We start from the raw sequence: 19,595 nt of genomic DNA on the forward strand, positions 1-19,595 counted from the left end.
CACACAATGTGCACACTTCGAGGAGTGGAGTACCCTATAGTAGCGTCACTTCAGCGGAGCGGACGGCAGCAACGAAAAGAGTAAATAAAATCATCCATGATGCAGACAATAACAATCTTAGCACACAACGTGCACACTTCGAGGAGTGGAGTACCCTATAGTAGCGTCACTTCAGCGGAGCGAACGGCAGCAACGAAAAGAGTAAATAAAATCATCCATGATGGAGACAATAACAATCTTAGCACACAACGTGCACACTTCGAGGAGTGGAGTACCCTATAGTAGCGTCACTTCAGCGGAGCGGACGGCAGCAACGAAAAGAGTAAATAAAATCATCCATGATGCAGACAATAACAATCTTAGCACACAATGTGACACTTCGAGGAGTGGAGTACCCTATAGTAGCGTCACTTCTGCGGAGCGGACGGCAGCAACGAAAAGAGTAAATAAAATCATCCATGATGCAGACAATAACAATCTTAGCACACAATGTGACACTTCGAGGAGTGGAGTACCCTATAGTAGCGTCACTTCAGCGGAGCGGACGGCAGCAACGAAAAGAGTAAATAAAATCATCCATGATGCAGACAATAACAATCTTAGCACACAATGTGACACTTCGAGGAGTGGAGTACCCTATAGTAGCGTCACTTCAGCGGAGCGGACGGCAGCAACGAAAAGAGTAAATAAAATCATCCATGATGCAGACAATAACAATCTTAGCACACAATGTGACACTTCGAGGAGTGGAGTACCCTATAGTAGCGTCACTTCAGCGGAGCGAACGGCAGCAACGAAAAGAGTAAATAAAATCATCCATGATGCAGACAATAACAATCTTAGCACACAACGTGCACACTTCGAGGAGTGGAGTACCCTATAGTAGCGTCACTTCAGCGGAGCGGACGGCAGCAACGAAAAGAGTAAATAAAATCATCCATGATGCAGACAATAACAATCTTAGCACACAATGTGCACACTTCGAGGAGTGGAGTACCCTATAGTAGCGTCACTTCTGCGGAGCGGACGGCAGCAACGAAAAGAGTAAATAAAATCATCCATGATGGAGACAATAACAATCTTAGCACACAATGTGCACACTTCGAGGAGTGGAGTACCCTATAGTAGCGTCACTTCAGCGGAGCGGACGGCAGCAACGAAAAGAGTAAATAAAATCATCCATGATGCAGACAATAACAATCTTAGCACACAACGTGCACACTTCGAGGAGTGGAGTACCCTATAGTAGCGTCACTTCAGCGGAGCGGACGGCAGCAACGAAAAGAGTAAATAAAATCATCCATGATGCAGACAATAACAATCTTAGCACACAATGTGCACACTTCGAGGAGTGGAGTACCCTATAGTAGCGTCACTTCTGCGGAGCGGACGGCAGCAACGAAAAGAGTAAATAAAATCATCCATGATGGAGACAATAACAATCTTAGCACACAATGTGCACACTTCGAGGAGTGGAGTACCCTATAGTAGCGTCACTTCAGCGGAGCGGACGGCAGCAACGAAAAGAGTAAATAAAATCATCCATGATGCAGACAATAACAATCTTAGCACACAACGTGCACACTTCGAGGAGTGGAGTACCCTATAGTAGCGTCACTTCTGCGGAGCGGACGGCAGCAACGAAAAGAGTAAATAAAATCATCCATGATGCAGACAATAACAATCTTAGCACACAATGTGCACACTTCGAGGAGTGGAGTACCCTATAGTAGCGTCACTTCAGCGGAGCGGACGGCAGCAACGAAAAGAGTAAATAAAATCATCCATGATGGAGACAATAACAATCTTAGCACACAACGTGCACACTTCGAGGAGTGGAGTACCCTACAGTAGCGTCACTTTAGCGGAGCGGACGGCAGCAACGGAAGGAGTAAATAAAATCATCCATGATGCAGATTATAACAATCCTAAAATGCAATGCACACACTTCGCGGAGTGGAGTATCCTATAGTAGCGTCACTTCAGCTGAGCGGACTGCAGCGACGAAAGGAGTAAATAAAATCATCCATGACTTATAAATATTCTATAAATGAGTATGTATTAGCAATATTTATCTAAATATTCAAACAAGCAAGCGATAATCTGTACAAAAATTCTATTTCAATCGGGATTTTTATTTTAAAAAACTTACTCAATTTTAGGGAATTTTCTAAAATATAGAAGATCCAGGAGAATTTTAATTAAACCAATAGACCTGGATAAACTGGAAAAATCCAGTAGAGTTGGCATCTATGTCATAAGGATTCCATAAGGATATAGTGAGGGTCAAGGAAAACCTGGCACCTTTTAGCAAGAATTGACAGGAAGGTCATTCACAACACTGATGAGTCGGCTGCTTACCTACTATTGGTCAAATTACGCTCGTCATTCATCCACCAGCCTGTCAGTTCACGCTGAATAGATTATATTATAGTGTGTAAAAGAGAATAAAACTTACCACAGTGCAGTAGTCTATCTGTTCCCTGAGGAGACGTTCTTCAGAGAGTGAATATCGTGCATCGTGTGTGATGGCATCCACGGGTCCTTTCTCCACCTGATGTTTGATGGCACTGAATAGAAGGAACAGGGAACTGCCCGCTTCATTCTATTAACACAGACACACATTTTTTCAGTCCTCCATTTTGGGATACTTTTTATTTTAAACAAACTTTTGATCAGGTTTCAACAAAAAATAAGCACCTTTTAACTACTGTTTAAGCACTTAAAAAATATTTTAAACAGGGTGAGTAGCCAAATTTTTCAACAAAAAATAAGCACTTGTTAAGTACTTTTCAAGCACTAAAAATATCTGAAATCACTTTATACATTAACAAAATGCAAAATAGTTTTCAAGGACTTAACATGATCATGATAAAAAAAAAAACTAGTATCTGAGAAAGAACTCTTTTCTTGAATAAATTAGCCACCCTAAATAGATCGGGAGATTTTTCGGTTCGATTTCAGAGGGTGGAAAATGAAGCCTGGAATTGAGAGTATCTTGCAAAATACAGCAAAGTTGAACATGAGAGTGCAAGAATCCTTTCCACTGAAACCAGCTCAGTAGAAGCAAGTATTTCATCAAACCTGTAAAATGATTTGCGCCTTCAAACGCTACCGATTGACAAAATGCATTGCGTTTAAATGAATTGTGAAAACTTTGAATCACGCTTTTGTATAATACGTGGCGAAAATCGACATGGTCAAGAAAAAAAATCCCATTTTCGAAAAGAGAAAGTAAAGCACTTTTTAAAAACACCCTATGAAAAGAGCACCTTTAAGGGATTTGAAAAAGAAAAACGAAAATAAGCACCTTTAAGCACGTTTTAAAAACGCTACGCACCCTGTAAAAACACTATATGCATTAACAAAATACTTTTCAAAGACTTCATCACATGATTATGATTAGATAACTAGTTTTTGACAAAGAACTCTTTTTCTTGACTATATTAGCCGCCATAGAGAGAGTTCGATTTCAGAGGGTGGAAAATGAAACCTGAATTTGAGAATATCTTGCAAAATGCAGCTGAGTAGCCCATGCCGAGTGCAATAATCTCACCGAACCCAGCTCAGTAGATGTACATGCGGATCAAACATGTAAAATGATTGGCGCTTTTAAACGCTACGGATCGAATGTAAGTTAAGACGTTGAATGCCCTCGTTTTATCAATTCTACTATAAGGACAATAATTTAAATGCCGCGATATTGAAGTTCTAACTGTATTTACTCTATTCCTACTATGAGTTGACACTCTCCCTATATCTTGTTTAAATTTTTAATCTAATAAAATACTTTTTATTCGTCCACTCAGGTTTAAATACATTTCTTTTTTTAAACTGGTAGTGGATGACACTTGGTGTTAAAACCATTTTTTTTCTTCCTTTTTTTTTGAATTAATTTTAGTTTTATACTGAGGAGAAAATTTTTTAATTATTTAATAAAAAGTAACTAAAATAATAAACAAAATAAATTCTTTTTTAACAAAATAAAAGTAACAAAAATAAATTCTTTCTTTATTGACCTAAGTATGAATTGACTTTGAAAGTTTTTATTACTTTTTAAATAAATAAAATAACAAACAAAAATAACTATTAAAAGAGACCTTTTTATTTATTAGACCCTATAAAGTCTAGCTAGTAAAGAATAAAATGTATTGTCTAAAATGAGTACACCATTTGCTTCATTACATTCTAACAGTTGGTAACAACAGTTCAAGAACTGAGCAGACACAGTTACAGCTATCATTTGTATCAAAATTCTATCATATTGGTTTGACTGGATCATTAGATCGCAACAAGAACGCAACTTTGGTACCATACATCGGACTCTATAAAAAAATATTCCCCTCCTTTTCTTTTTTTAAAAAGAAAAAGTTTCAATTACCGAACTACAATTTCGATTTCAACCGAAAGCACAGGAATCATTTTCGCTTTCAAATCGGCATATCTTCAGTGAGCAAAAAAGAAAGAAGAAAAAAAGAAAATTTAAATTCCCGAAGAAATTTTAATGAAATGCACGCGATATAGCGCCAGAGAGAGATAAAATTAGGGTCGATCTTCCAACGGTTGGCGATGTTATACGCTAATGACGTATATATAAAGTTCTTTCTTTTTTCGAACATTCCGGGTAGAGAAGGCCCCATTCCAACCCCCCTGGAAATAGTTAACGAGTGTCTTACCTTAAGGTAGTCATACATGCTTAGTGCCATCCAATTTGTAAGCATCTTTTCAACCACAGATTCGGTTCTGGAAAAAAAAAGAAGAAAGAAAAAAAAAGAATGTCAGTAACACTAATTATGTTTGAAGTCGGGCGAAAGTATAACGAGGAGCCAATTAAAAGTAACTTAAAGGTTCTTCGCTAATTAAGAGAAAGAAGGGAAAAAAAACAACGCTTACCTTCGTAACATGAGTTGTGGATGTTTGGTATTCACTGATTTTTCTATCAACTGTAGCAGCAAGGCTCGCAGCACGCTAAAGATAAAAGTTCATTTTTGAAAAATAAATAAATGATGGAGTTTTACTGAAACAGTCCTCAATAGGAAAATAATTAAGTTTTCATTTGATGTGTTTTTCTTATGACGTGTAAATTATAAACAGGTTGCGTAGCCTTTCAACAAAAAATAAGCGCCCCAGAAAGCATGCATAACGGCAACCTTGTTCTTTTTAGTGACACGAAAATGTTTGTACTAAAAACCTTTTTTTCAATTAAATAAAACCTTTCAAAAAGTATTTTTTAAAAAGTATTGTCCATATTGACGTCGCATTGTCCATTAAAATTTCAAGACAAGGTGGATATTAGCCGAGCATGCAAGACTTTTCGAAAAAAAAAACTTACAATGACCTAGATTTAAGATTATTTTCACCTTTAGTCTAGCTTTATGAAAAGATTATTTTTAACGCTTGAAAACCCTAGGTCAACTTCGATTTAAGGTTTTTATACAGAAGGTTGTTTTCCAAGGTTTTGAATGAGGGTAATGTACGTAGAATAGAGCATATTGTCACAGATCTTGTTTTAAGGTTAGACGGTTTACACGATCTTTTTCGGTTTACATTAAAAGGTTTTTGTTAAGTGAAAATAAACCTTATTTTGCTATCCGGGTAAGTACTTTTTAAGCACTCAAAAAATATTTTTAAGCACTACATACATTAACAAAATGCAAAATAATTTTCAAAGACTTAATGTGATCATGATAAAATAACTAGTTTCTGACAAAGAACTCTTTTTTTTAATTATGTTAGCCATTTCGAGAGATTTTTCGGTTCGATATCAGAGGGTAGAAAATGACCCCTAAAATAGAAAATATTTTGCAAAATGGTTGCACATGCGAGTGCAATAATCTCACCGAATCCAGCTCAGTAGACGCCGGACTCGCAAGTATTCCAACAAACATGTAAAATGCTTTTAAACGCTATGGACCGAATGTAAGTCGATTGTGGTCGAATGAATTGTGGAAACGTTGAATGTGAAAAGCACGCTTCTGCATAATACGTGGCGAAAATCGACATAAAGAAAAAAAAAATCCCATTTTCGAATAAAGCACTTTTTAAAAACATTCTATGAAAAAAAGCACCTTTAAGGGCTTTTAAAAACGAAAATAAGCACCTTTAAGCACGTTTTAAAAACGCTACGCACCCTGTTAAAGCACTATATACATTAACAAAATGCAAAATACTTTTCGTTGAGTAAAACAATGTGAAAAGGACGCTTTTGCATAACACGTGGCGAAAATCGACTTGGTAAAGAAAAAGTTCTCATTTTCGGAGAGGGAAAATTACGCACTTTTTAAAAACACCTAATAAAAAAAGCCCCTTTAAGGGCTTTTAAAAAACGGAAAATAAGTACCTTTAAGCACTTTTTAAAAACGCTACGCATTATTGTATAAAAGGTAATTACATTAAAAAAAAACATTTTAAAGGGTTTACTCTAAGTAAAATCAGGAACCTTCCAACGAGTCGATTTATTGGAATCGGCGAAATTAAACTGTTTGTTCTAGATCAATTACGTAAAAAGAAACATTTGTCCCTTAAAAGACATTATAGTTTGTCTAAAGTAAGAACTCCCCAAGCCATTCATCTGGACCCGTGGCGGTGACTATGGTAACGAGGTTTATCTATTTCATGCAGGGGTGTAAGGTCATTGTTTAGGACAGGTTTTGGATCGGTCTGGCCCGTGAGAAAAAGGGAATATTTTTCTTCGGTCTATTGCGTTAGCCCTAAAGTTAAGAAAAGATACTCTCCCTTAAATGCGCTATTCTTGTTTCCATAGCAGCAGACGGCCTCAGACTTTGTGGCGGGAGCTCTTACCGTAGACAAACTACACACATACATTTTGGTAAAGAGTTTTGACCGGGCCCTAAGCAGTCCGTGAGACAATTGTCCCTAGTTATCTCTACTTTCTCTTGATAGCCAGAATTAACTGATATTTAATTTACAAGGTGACGAAGGTAAGGACATGCAACAGAGAAACATTTAATTACGAACATGAAATTCGGGGTTCATCTTGAACCCACCTCAAAACGTGTGGCTTATATTGCCCCAAGCATTTCCTCTTGAAAAATTAAATTTGCTTTCTTTTTATTTAAAAAAAAAACTGAGGAAGCCGAGATCGAAAGATGGAATATAATGTAATTAACAACTTGATCTGAATGAATAAAAATCGCTCCTTATATTACTATATTTTAAATAAGAAAATTCAGATTTTGTGGAGTAAAATTTGAATAAGGTAAAATTATTTTTACATAATTAAATTACTTTCGGATTATTGTAATTATGCACCATAAATTTGTGAAGGCAGGCATAGTTTAAAAGAAACTTACTCGGTGGCGTATTCCATTTTTTCCATCAATATAACCATCAAAAGAGAAGCGACATTCACCCTGTCAACATTAACAATCGTTATTATACATGTTTTAAAAACCACAATTCAAGAATCATGTTGTTGTAGAATAAACCTACCGGTCTCGAAAACTGAACGATTTCTGTACTTCTAAGGTTCGAATAAATGCCAAAAGGAAGCACTTGTTGTTCACCAGTTGTTCGAACTGACTCATCGCCATCTCACAAGCATTGTACATTCCATTCTGGCGAACCTATGTGGGGAAAAAAAATATACTGAGAAATTAACAGTGTTTGTGGAATCCTTTCGCCAAAGAGTGCCTTTATTTATAAATACCATATTTGCTGTAACCTGAACGCACAAATATTCTAAATGCTTCAAAAGTCATTACATTTTTTAACAAATCATTGTATCCAAATTTTTATGAGCTCAATGTTCTGTTATAACCGTCGTTTAACACCCGACCCGATTTTGGGCTTACGACTACTAATGTTCAACTCCTTAGTCTTGTCATTTTGAACCTAATCTAGAAGACGAGGGAACTCCTGGATCAAGTATTGGGAGAAATTTGCTTTCGTGGAGTATTTTTTGATGGAATTAACCCGTATTTGCGTTACATGGAGAGAAATACAACGAGAACTTCCTGAATACACGGTTAGCCTGACAGCAAGGGGACTCTAACCCATGATCCATCTACCGCTGAGGATATTTTACGTCAGCACTGTGGTCGGTGCAAGCCGCATGCGGAATTCGTATCGAACAGCCATCGCTGGGATTCGAACCCGATTCACTTCATCAGGAGATAGAGCGTTCCAATGAGGTGATAAGGGTCCCAGCGATGGCTGGTCGATACGTCCGGCTCACACCGACCACAGTGCTGACGTGCAATGTCCTCAGTGCAAAACGGTTAGAGTCCCCTTGCAGTCAGGCTAACCGTGGGAGGTCTTAGTGGTCTCCATGAAACACAAATGTGGGTTGATTCCTTGAAAAAGACCTCCACGATGGCAAAATTTCTCCCGATCCAGGAGTCTTCTGGATGGGGTTCAAAATTAGAAGGCCACAGAGTTGAACATTAGTAGTCCCTAAATTGGGAGGGCTGTTCAACAATGGTTTTAAAATAAAATAGGCAGATTAACGGCTTTAGTGATGACAAACAAAAGAGACGTACTTTTCCTGTGTCTTGCAGAAGAGGGTGGTCGTAAACTCCGGGAAAGAACACTTTCATGACGTAAGTTTTGTGGTCTAACGTTGGAATGCCACAAGTTTCCAAGTCATTCGTCAAATCAGTCATGTCCGTCTGCAACTCAGCAAAAGCTGAAAATTTAAAAGAACATCAAATAGAACAAATGGATTAAAAATTTGTTTATTTGTATTGTTTTCTTAACAATGTTTGCGCTTTATTGCTGTTTTATTTATTATTACCATTTTCAACTATTTTTTTAAAAAAAAGAACGCATAAAGTAAAGTATTTCTACCTGGCTTTTTAAGAATATCGATACTGGATTTTAAAATGGCTTGAATATGTATCACGACACTGAATTTCAAGAACGCGAAAATACAAATCACAATGCATGATATTTAGATCGCGTCAACACGAATCGTAATATAAGATTTTATAAACGCGTGAATACGAATCACGGCATTCGATTTCAAACTTGCGTGAATACAAATTGCGACATTGGATTTTAAAAACGAGTGAATACAAATTACGATACTGATTTTAAAAACAAGGAAATACAAATCGCGTTGTTTGAATTTAAATCGCGTCAGTATGCATCGCGATGTACGATTTTCGAATCGTGAATACAAATTAAAAAGTGGAACTTTTAAATCAGGTACATATGAAAATCTTTGTTTGATATCGAATATGAATCGCGATATTTGGCGGATTCCGGCGCAGTTCCAAAGAACCAAAAGAATCGAATTGGTAGATCTCCGCCAATTAGCAAAAAAAATCATATGTCATCTCGTTAAAGAGATTCAAAAGTTAAATTGCGGATCTCCGTGAAAATTTCGTCGGATTGTTAGTTTCTGATTGGCGAACCAATAGTCTTCGAGGAATTGCATGCTCTGTTCCTAGTATACGTTCAAAACCTATCAGTGTAAAAGTGAAACCTTCGTCACTACTTTTTGCTGCCGTAGTGTAAACTTTTCAAAAGAAGTAGTGCGATACAAAAGTTGTTATTTCTGGCAAACGCAACAAATTTTTTGATTGTCCTTTGCAGTGACCGATCATTAATAAGTCCTGTGCGAAATCGGCTCCTGAGAAATTGATTTTTTAACATCTGACTTTTTTGATTTAGCAGGAATTATCAAGTGCGTTTTTGTGTCGTAACTTAAAATATTGTCTCATCAATTAGCATATGTGCCCCCTTATACCATTAAGAATGAAGATCTGATCTTAGATCAAAAGGTGATCCATTTCTAGTTTTTCGCACTGTACTTAGAGGATATAAAAAAAAAGCATCGATCACTTAAATCACAATTCCTAGCATTTCTGAAACCACTGTCATTGAGTTTCAAAGTTAGAAGAACAAATTCGTAAAATGTGCTTTAGAATAAAAAACAATTTCATGTAAATTAAAACTTCGAAGTATCTCCTAACCAAGCCAACAAAAAATTTCATTCAAAAATATTTTGAATATTAGTGAAAATTAAGTTCTTCAGTTAATTTTGTCTCCTAAAAATAGCGAAGTAGTACTACATAACACATCGAAAGTACTTTGCATTCGCTATATTTAAAAAAAAAGTAGTTTTTCCGACCACTGGCCCAGGTAATAATGACTCAATAAATTCAAGATGGCGTTGAAAACTACATCTTTAATTGGAATGTGTGTTACCTTGCTTGCATTCTGATCGGACGCTGTTCTCCAATGTGTCCATCTGCAGTTGTATCCTCTTGTACTCCCTCTCTGCTTGGGAGTTTTTGTGTCGCAGTACAGCCAGTATCACTATGCTGAGAAGTACAAGGACGGCGCCCCCCGCGGCTATGCCCCCCACAGCCTCGGGGGGCAGCTCATAGGACTTGGTCACCTCATACCGCATGTAGCCCACTTCAAATCTCAAATTGCGTCCCACTCTCACCTGAAAAAGAACAAAAAATTGACGTTAGAACATTTAAATTAATTGGCTTTTGACGACTATGGGCGTTGGGCTCAAGTTCTTACAAAGATTCTATAGATTCGCCTTCCAATGCGCTGAACCGGCTTGAACCAATCACAGTGCTGACGCCCTCAGTGGTAAATGAATTTTGGGTCTCTTTTACCGTCAGGCTAACTGTAGGAGGATCGCGTGGTCTTCCTCTCAATGCCACACAGGTTAGTTCCGTCAGAAAGTCCTCCATGAAGGCAATTTTCCCCCAATAATTGGTTTAGGAGTTCTCTTGTCTTCTGGATTAGTTCAAATTACAAGGCTGCGGAATTGAACATTTGTAGCCGTAAACTGAAAATTCGGTCAGCTGTTCAACGACGGTTACAAAATAAAATAAAATATGAGTGTGCTGCGAGAAACATCATCATGCCAAATGATACTTATTTCTTACTTTTATGGGATGAACTTCTAAAAACGTGTGTTGCTTTAATCTAATAACGTTAAGTCACCGGAAAGGGCAACAAATGTGTATCATATGTGGCAATATGTTAACGATAATGTATACTTTAGTAAAGCTCAGAAATAAAATAAAATTGACACTCACCACCACTAATGGAAGTCCAATCTCTGTTTGGCGGCCGAATTCGTCCGTTCCCGATGGTTGCATTTCTGGTGGAAGACAGACAAGCTGCGTGTAAGCTAATGCGGTCAAATTGCACGGTCTTGTACCAATGGTCACATTTACTTCGGGCTCAGTGCTCGCAAGGCGAAGATTCTCACCCTGTTCAGAATGAGAATTCATGGATTACATAAACATTGTAACATTAACTAAAACACCTAAAAACACAAGCAACATAATAGTCAGAAGAGTAGCCACAGAGGGGAGTTACAAAGTGTGGATAAAAATAAAACTATTCAGCGCAGCTACCCAAGTCAAAATTTTTGATGGTTTTCCATTGATAGACAAAACATGATCTTGATGGTAACCATCCATAATTTCATCATGAACCATTATATTTTTTGAAGGTAACCATCACCCCGATGTAAGACTGATTTATGACAGAAGACTTGTTTCGATGGTTTGCTCGTGTTGAATCATCAGAGTTTCTTAGAAATCAAATGTTGGAACGACGATGAATAACAATCCTCCCAATGTAGGAATTCGGACTGATGGTCAAACATACAAATAAAAAAACCCAAATTGTTCTGATGGTTGTATATATGCAATAATTATTCCTGAGAACCAACAAGATTCAACAGCTCAGTAACCATCATGGTCCATGAGAGTCAAACATTTCTTGATGGTTTACTATCATAGTGTATTAAAGTAGCCATCATTGAATGGTTTTCGGCACATCAAAAACCATGAACACATATTGCAAAATAGTGGATGATGTTGGACCATCATGAATCGCTCTGAAGCCAACATATAAATCGTCAAATTTTTTCGATGGGATCATCAATAATTTTGACTTGAGCGCTGTGGATAGGCTACTCATGCGCGCTTTTGAAAAAAGTACTTTTATTTATCTTAATTACGTTGTTGAATAATTTTTTGATGAAATGTAGTTGCTTTTTAGCAGTTCATCTATTTGGCGATTTATTTACAGAGCAACAATATTGAAAAACACAAAATTATGATTTAAAAAAATACCGCTGTCACGTTAAAATGAAAGGTATTAGTGTAGCCTGAGGCCTATGTTAACAATCAAATCAGTTAAAGACATTAAAAAAATGGACAGCTAGTGATCTTTTTATTTAGTAACACAGTGAAGTAATTTTGTGAACCGAGGTTACAGCTAAAACGTAAATATTTACGCAAACCTAAATAATAAAAGTTTCAAATCTCAATAAATACTGATTTTGAATCTTGTTTCTACATTTCATACCAAGAAACGAATGGGCTCTTTTCATAACAGAGCCAACTACACCTTTTACTAGCTACAACATAAGTTGAGGCAAATACAATGGTGTAAGAAATTAAGAGAATTTGCAGTCTCTAGAACTACTGGATCGATTGGAGTCGGAAGGTATGAAACAGCGGTAAAAAATTGGGTTAATAGGGAATAGGGTCCCCTCATACAGCAGCTTGATTTCACACTTGAAATAATGCAGTTTATCACTTCCTGTGGTAATTGGCCCGAATTGTTTGTCCAGTGGCAATTCCATACCGTCCGACTCCAACGAGTGTTATGCACAATCATGCGTGTGTGTTGAATGGTTATTTGTTTCGCATTGTACATACATAACAAATTTCATCGATCCAGTAGTTCTAGAGACTGCAAATTCTCTTAATTTCTTACACCATTGTATTTAAATAAAACAGTGAACAAAAGTCCGCGTTAAGATGCGGCAAAAGACTTACCTCGATGACGAGAGATTCTCCCTTGTAAAGCTTGATGCCATTATTTTCGAAGACAAAGAACTTTGGATCAGTGACGTAGATCAGATCCGAATGCAGACTAGGAAATGAATCCTGCAGGGATCTCACACTCTCCACCCCATCCATGATGAAGCCGATTCGCAACTTAAGTAAGTGATCCGCACTCTCTTCTGCCAAGTAATCTGTTTGAGAGAGGTGCCATCTGGTGGCGGAACTCGACACTGAAGGGGAGGGGCACACCATCAAGTGATCTGATCTCACCTCGCATATCTGCAAACATTTAAAAAATAATCATTTCAAAAACTGAATTTTTAATGTAGACTAGAAGGAGTAAAAATGATTTATTTTTTGTCAGAAATAAAAAAATATATATTCGGATCAAAAAATGGTTATTACGAATGTGAATTAGTGAAAGTGATTTTAAATAGCTGTTAAGGAACGATTGAAACTACTATTGCCGTCAGACGCACAGCTACAAAGCTAATTTAATTAGTGGTGTTCATCGGTAAACGGTATAGATTTTGATTGGCGATAAATTCTTTTTGAAGATAACGCGACGACGAAGTCTACTTGCAATTGAAAGTCTACTTGTGATGAGATAAAAAAAAAACAATTCAATTCAGATCAATTTCAAAAAATTGTGAGAGAGTTTCCAACGATGATAAAAGTTTATTACGAAAGTGAATTAGTGAAAGCGTTTCAATAGCTGTTTGCAGCAGTTACGGAACGATTAAAACTACTATTGCAATAAGACGCACAGCTGGAAAGGAAATTTAATTAGTCGTGTTAATCGGAAAACGCTGCAGATATTGACTGGCCATAAATTCCTTTTGGCGATGACACGACAATAAAGTCTACTTGCGATGAGATAAAAAAAATTCGCAACAGATAATTAGTAATTATTAATTGATTAATTTGTAGTAAATAATACCACGAGGGCCTTTCTAAACACTGCAGCAATGCAGTTATTGAGTTGAAATTCGACGTGCTGAAAGGGCCATATCTGTTTATAAACTTATTATTATAATTATTTTGTTGAAACTACAATTTGTTCTAAATTATTACAATTTTAAGTGCCTGTTTGCGAGTTTTTTCTCTTTGCGTCGCAATTTGTTTTGCTTTTTTTTACGTTACAAAAACCATGAGACTTTGAAATTACGACGAGGTGTAGAAAATGCACAGAGTACGACAGAAGCGATAAAAAAAATTAATGTAAGTTAAGAAGATATAAAATAAAACACAAATCGTACTCTTAACAAAATGTATTTTATTCTTAGATAGAATAATAAAAATCGATCTTATTCTAGAAGATTCGTGCTGAAAGGGAGGAAGAAGCAGAGATAAAGGGTAATTACCGTTTCATTGACGAGGGTGTCGTTGAGGTAGACGATCATCCTTGGCTGCTGAACTGGCAGAAAATTCACCCCGCTCACCGTCACTGCACGGCCACCGCTGCAAAATAACAATAGAAGGCGTCATTTATTACAAAAGGTTCTTCCTTTAACTGACTCACATAGAATTATAAATACTCTTTGCATTCATTATAATGCACGATTTCTAATATCTATTAATTTTGCGATGCCACTGACTCGAAGTTTTACACTTCCGTCTTGCTTGCTTCTAGTCAATATTTTAATTTATATTTTGTATCTGAGAATCTGGCAACTTAGAAAAAAGAATTGTGTTTTATGCTTCATTTTTAATAATTCTCGAAATGAAAATGATTTTCGAATCAGAACAGTTCCGAGTTTTAATTGAAGATCTAGTTAGTAAGCCCTTTGTGCTGCTTTCAATTTTGATTGGCTGCTGCCGATCACATGGGTAAACAGTCGCCATTTTGTTCTACTTAGAACGTTGAAGTATCATTGCATTCGATCTGTTTATCTATTTTCGTTTTTCATTTTACTTCACATTTGTGTCATACTTCTAAATTAATTATACAGGTTGCTGAGCATTTGTGTGTTTTAATAGTCAAAACTAGGCTTTAAATTGTATAGCTTACCTGTCGGATATCGCAATAAAGAACAACGGAATGTTAGTGAAACACAGTTAATAAAAATTACATTTATTTAAATATCAGGAAACTTTTCGCCATTTCTAACTAAAACAAAGCACTAACAACTTCAAACGAAGACATCTGTTGCCACTCTTTCAAGTTTCATACTTCTTTCTTGTTTGCTTCTCGTTAACATGGTAAATAATATTTTGAATTCGAAAATCTGGCAACTTCGAAAGGGAAAAAAATGAGCTCAATGTTTTTACGTTCCATTTTTTAAAAATAAAAACCTGTGATAACTTACGTAGTCAACAAAAGTAATATACATGTAATTCGAGAGCACCTACATTAAGAAACATTGTTCCGTAAAAGGCTTACCTGACGAAGCTCTTGAGGGGGGTGATCTTCTTGACAATGGGATCATCCCTGTATGAGAAAGGGTTGTGGAGGACTAGGATGGCCTTATCCACGAATAACTTCAGAGTACTCACATTGTAGTTTGGCACGGGGCTCCTGGTAGTGCGACAACTGATTTGGCTGTTGCTAGCTAACGTCCTGAAAACACAAGTCAATTTGGAAACCTATAGTGCTTGGCTAAAGTATGCTCTATGTCATTAGTAGTGCCCTAGTGAGATTCTTTTTTTGGTATCTTTTCAGGGGTCTATTAAGAAGAAATTTAACGGATCCTTCACAAAATATTTTAACTTAAAACGCCACAAAATAATTTATCTTTTAATCGGACCCTTCACAAATTTGTTTTATCTTCATTATTGTTTTGTTAATCGAATAAACCCTTCCCAGGAAGGAGGGGAAAGAAAGGCAGATGTAAACGAACTAAGTTTTGTCTTAAGCAGACGCTTCTTCCTTTATTCGTCCGAAATGAATATTCTGTGTTGTGCAGTATAGGCTGCTGTTGTTGTTAATTTACGTCGCATTAGAGCTGCACAGTGGGCTATTGGCGACGGTCTGGGAAACATCCCGGAGCATGATCCGAAGACATGCCATCACAATTTTGATCCTCTGCGGAGGGGATGGCACCCCCGCTTCGGTAGCCCGACGACCTGCGTGCGAAGTCGAGCACTTTACGGTAGCACAGTTTAACGAGGACCCATACCGCACACCCTCGGTCCCTACGCAGACTGATCCAAGTGGTCACCCACCCGCACACTGACCGTAGCCAGTGATGCTTGACTTCGGTGATCTGCTGGGAACTGTGTCTTAACGATCAGTCCACTGCGGGACTGTGCAGTATAGGCTAAATACCAAATATTTGCATGTCATATCTCTAACTTAGTAGCAGCAAATTGCCGTTTATTTTTGAAAATTTAATTTGTTTAATTATAATTTTACAGTGTTAAGCATGATCTTTTATGCCTTTGCAATATAAAAATTCCTTAAAAAAAGTTTTCTGCAATAACAGGACCCTATTTCCACACATTCACAAAAGCAGGACCCTGGTTGAAAGAATGTGACTTAACATTTATTTTATATTCACAAATTACGAGTCTTTTTTTTTACAATTTTACAAAAACGGACCTTTCACAACATGTCTGGACAGACCCCTGCTTTTATTAATTATACAATTATTGACGTATGGAGATTAAAGAGGGAGAACGATTCATGTCAATTTTTTCCAAAAATGACGATTATATCGCCAACTTCTAAATTTTGAGGATTATTGAGTCATGGCAAATTAGTAATGTGGAAAAATTGGTTCTTTTCGAGGGTTTCAACCCAGTGAAAATGGGATAGCGAGAAAATATTTTTCTACGTCTTGAAAATTCGTTTTTTTCTCAGAATCAACATTCACGCACAAAAACTGTTTGACTGTTAAGGAGCTTACTATTCCTTAATTATCAGGGTGCGCACCCCGATTTTTGAACAAAAAATAAGCACCTTTTAAGCACTAAAAAATTATTTTAATCACTTCACAAAAAAAATCTTAATTAGGATTTATGCAGGAATAAAAATTATGTTTTTTTTTATTGTTTAAAGTTTTTAATTCATAAACATAAAATCAATAAAATTAAAAAACATTTTCAAAAGCTTTACGTAATCATGATAAAATAACTAGATTCTAAAAATATTGCAGAGAAAAACTTCGAAAATCATCCATTTTTTGTAATTTGGAAGGACTTTTTCAATATATAGTATAACAGGCTTCAGAAGGCGAATAGGAAAAAAGGTGGAATAGGCTTTTTAAAAACCCACTTTTTCAATATATAGTACATATCAAACATATACAGTGGTGGCCAAAAGTGTGGACACTTTTTGAAAGTTTCATGTTTTTCAACTTTGTGTGCTTGTAGAATATATTAATTTTCACTTAAATACAAACGTTTATGTATCAAATTGAAGGTAATTTAATGTAGAATTTAATAATAAATACAGTATTACAATATCTGCATTACAAAAAAGGTTATGCAACAAATAGTCAGATCTATCTTAGATTTGTATTTTTTTAAAGTGATACTTACACAATCAATACTTAGTAGGATAACCCTTATTTTTTAAGACAGCTTCACAGCGTCTTTTCATCGAGTGAACGAGTGTTTGGAGTTCATCTTTCGTAATCACATGGTGCCAAGAATCAATTATAGCTTCAATAAGTTGTCTTTTATTGGATGGACGTTTTTCTCGTACAAGAATTTTCAAACATAGCCACAAATTTTCAATTGGATTGAGATCAGGGCTGCTTCCTGGCCATGGTAATATATCTATGCCTTTATTTTGAAAGCATGCTTCGCATACTTTTGCTGTGTGGCATGGAGCTGAATCCTGCTGAAAAATAAATGGTGCGTTATTGGAGAACAGATCCCTGATTGAAGGTATCAATTTTGGTTTCAGGGCAGTTTCGATGTATTTTTTGGCATTCAGGATGCCATCAATCACTTGAATTCGGCCCACACCATCTGCAGACATACATGCCAAAATCATGACATTTGTTGGATTTTTTGTAGTTGCTTCAATGCAATCAGGATGAAGCGCTTCGCCTACTCTACGTCTCACGTATTTTCTACCATCACTTCCAAAGAGCGATATTTTACTCTCATCACTCCAGATTACTTGCTTCCATTGATTTTCTGACCATTTAATGTGTTCTTTTGCCGACTTCACTCGTTTTTCGCGTTGCTTCTGATTTAAATATGGTTTTTTCCTTGGAACTCTAGCTTGTAGTCCAAATCCTGATAACCTTCTTCTTATTGTTTTTGAACTTACTGCAATACCAGCTGCATTCATTTCACATCTAATGGCATCTGATGACATTTTTCTATTTTGAAAGCATAGCCATTTAACTTTTCTATCGGTAGTAGCACTTGTGCATTTTTTTCGGCCTGATTTGGCATCCTGAATGCCAAAAAATACATCGAAACTGTCCTGAAACCAAAATTTATACCTTCCATCAGGGATCTCTTCCCCAACAACGCACCATTTATTTTTCAGCAGGATTCAGCTCCATGCCACACAGCAAAAGTATGCAAAGTATGCTTTCAAAATAAAGGCATAGATATATTACCATGGCCAGGAAACAGCCCTGATCTCAATCCAATTGAAAATTTGTAGCTATGTTTGAAAATTCTTGTACGAAAAAAACGTCCATCCAATAAAAGACAACTTATTGAAGCTATAATTGATTCTTGGCACCATGTGATTACGAAAGATGAACTCCAAACACTCGTTCACTCTATGAAAAGACGCTGTGAAGCTGTCTTAAAAAATAAGGGTTATCCTACTAAGTATTGATTGTGTAAGTATCACTTTAAAAAAATACAAATCTATGATAGATCTTACTATTAATTGCATAACTTTTTTTGTAATACAGATATTGTAATACTGTATTTATTATTAAATTCTACATTAAATTACCTTCAATTTGATATATAAACGTTTATATTTAAGTGAAAATTAATATATTCTACAAGCACACTAAGTTGAAAAACATGAAACTTTAAAAAAGTGTCCACACTTTTGGCCACCACTGTAGGCTTAAAGGATGAATAGGCTTAAAAAAGTTAAGTTTTTCTTTTTATAAAATTGGTTGATTAAAAAAGTTGGGCTTATCGAGTGCTCTTACCTGTCGACATTGCAGGGAAGGTCGTCGAGCATGACTTTCAGGTGACTTCCGACATTGAGATTCGATCCGATGAGATAAAGTCGCGTACCACCAGACTGAGGACCTTTGTTGGGTTGAACCCGAGACAGCTCCACCACCTGTGTACACACAAAAATCAATACATTTTTTCACCCATATCATTTAAAATCAACTAAGTATAGCCTTCGTAATGTGCCACAATAGGCATTACATATGTTTCCTAGCCCTTAAAATTCGTTTCTTAAACTCATATTTTTTTTAATCATTCTTAATCGAATTGAATGTATTTAATTTTTATTGCAATTTATAAAAAGCGAATATGAAGCTTTTCTTATCGATCAATGCTAACTTTTTATTCCAATACTAATGTAGATTCACTAAATGGAAATCTATTTATTACCGTGAAAATGTTTCAGTTGCATGGCATTCTAACAGTCTTTTTGGCAATTTGCGATCGCCAACTTATTTCATATCGATTATGGGGGGTTGACTTTATTTTCGGCAATGATATCTTTCGATAAATCGCCAACCTTGGATCTCTACCCATGCTCCTAATTGTCCGTTGAGAACAATTCATTCATTTTCAATTACCAATTTTTGGCAACTGAAGATGCCCTAGTGGGCATCACTAGTTCCAACCACTGAATATGAATCCTAACAGAAATGAAGAGAATGATTTTCTTGATCCCTTTAAACACTT

The 19,595-nt window shown here is 36.3% G+C and overlaps 1 protein-coding gene across 9 annotated transcripts in view; it reads right to left on the bottom strand.

Moving 5' to 3' along the window:
- Positions 1 to 19,595, bottom strand: part of LOC107443911 (plexin-B) — a 251,761-nt gene that overhangs the window by 25,257 nt on the left and 206,909 nt on the right. For all 9 annotated transcript variants that reach the window (XM_087158423.1, XM_071182958.2, XM_043047550.3 and 6 more), the window contains 12 exons: positions 18,878 to 19,014; positions 15,181 to 15,357; positions 14,162 to 14,258; positions 12,789 to 13,076; positions 11,028 to 11,204; positions 10,174 to 10,417; positions 8,502 to 8,647; positions 7,453 to 7,586; positions 7,314 to 7,373; positions 4,894 to 4,968; positions 4,677 to 4,743; positions 2,459 to 2,605 (listed from right to left, as the gene is read on the bottom strand). In XM_087158423.1, coding sequence (XP_087014549.1) covers positions 2,459 to 2,605; positions 4,677 to 4,743; positions 4,894 to 4,968; positions 7,314 to 7,373; positions 7,453 to 7,586; positions 8,502 to 8,647; positions 10,174 to 10,417; positions 11,028 to 11,204; positions 12,789 to 13,076; positions 14,162 to 14,258; positions 15,181 to 15,357; positions 18,878 to 19,014 — 1,749 coding nt within the window. The remainder of the gene's footprint in view (positions 1 to 2,458; positions 2,606 to 4,676; positions 4,744 to 4,893; positions 4,969 to 7,313; positions 7,374 to 7,452; positions 7,587 to 8,501; positions 8,648 to 10,173; positions 10,418 to 11,027; positions 11,205 to 12,788; positions 13,077 to 14,161; positions 14,259 to 15,180; positions 15,358 to 18,877; positions 19,015 to 19,595) is intronic.

Source organism: Parasteatoda tepidariorum, chromosome 2, assembly GCF_982258835.1.
Source record: "Parasteatoda tepidariorum strain Cologne lab strain chromosome 2, Ptep-v5.0, whole genome shotgun sequence".
In the NCBI taxonomy this organism is placed as follows: domain Eukaryota; kingdom Metazoa; phylum Arthropoda; class Arachnida; order Araneae; family Theridiidae; genus Parasteatoda; species Parasteatoda tepidariorum.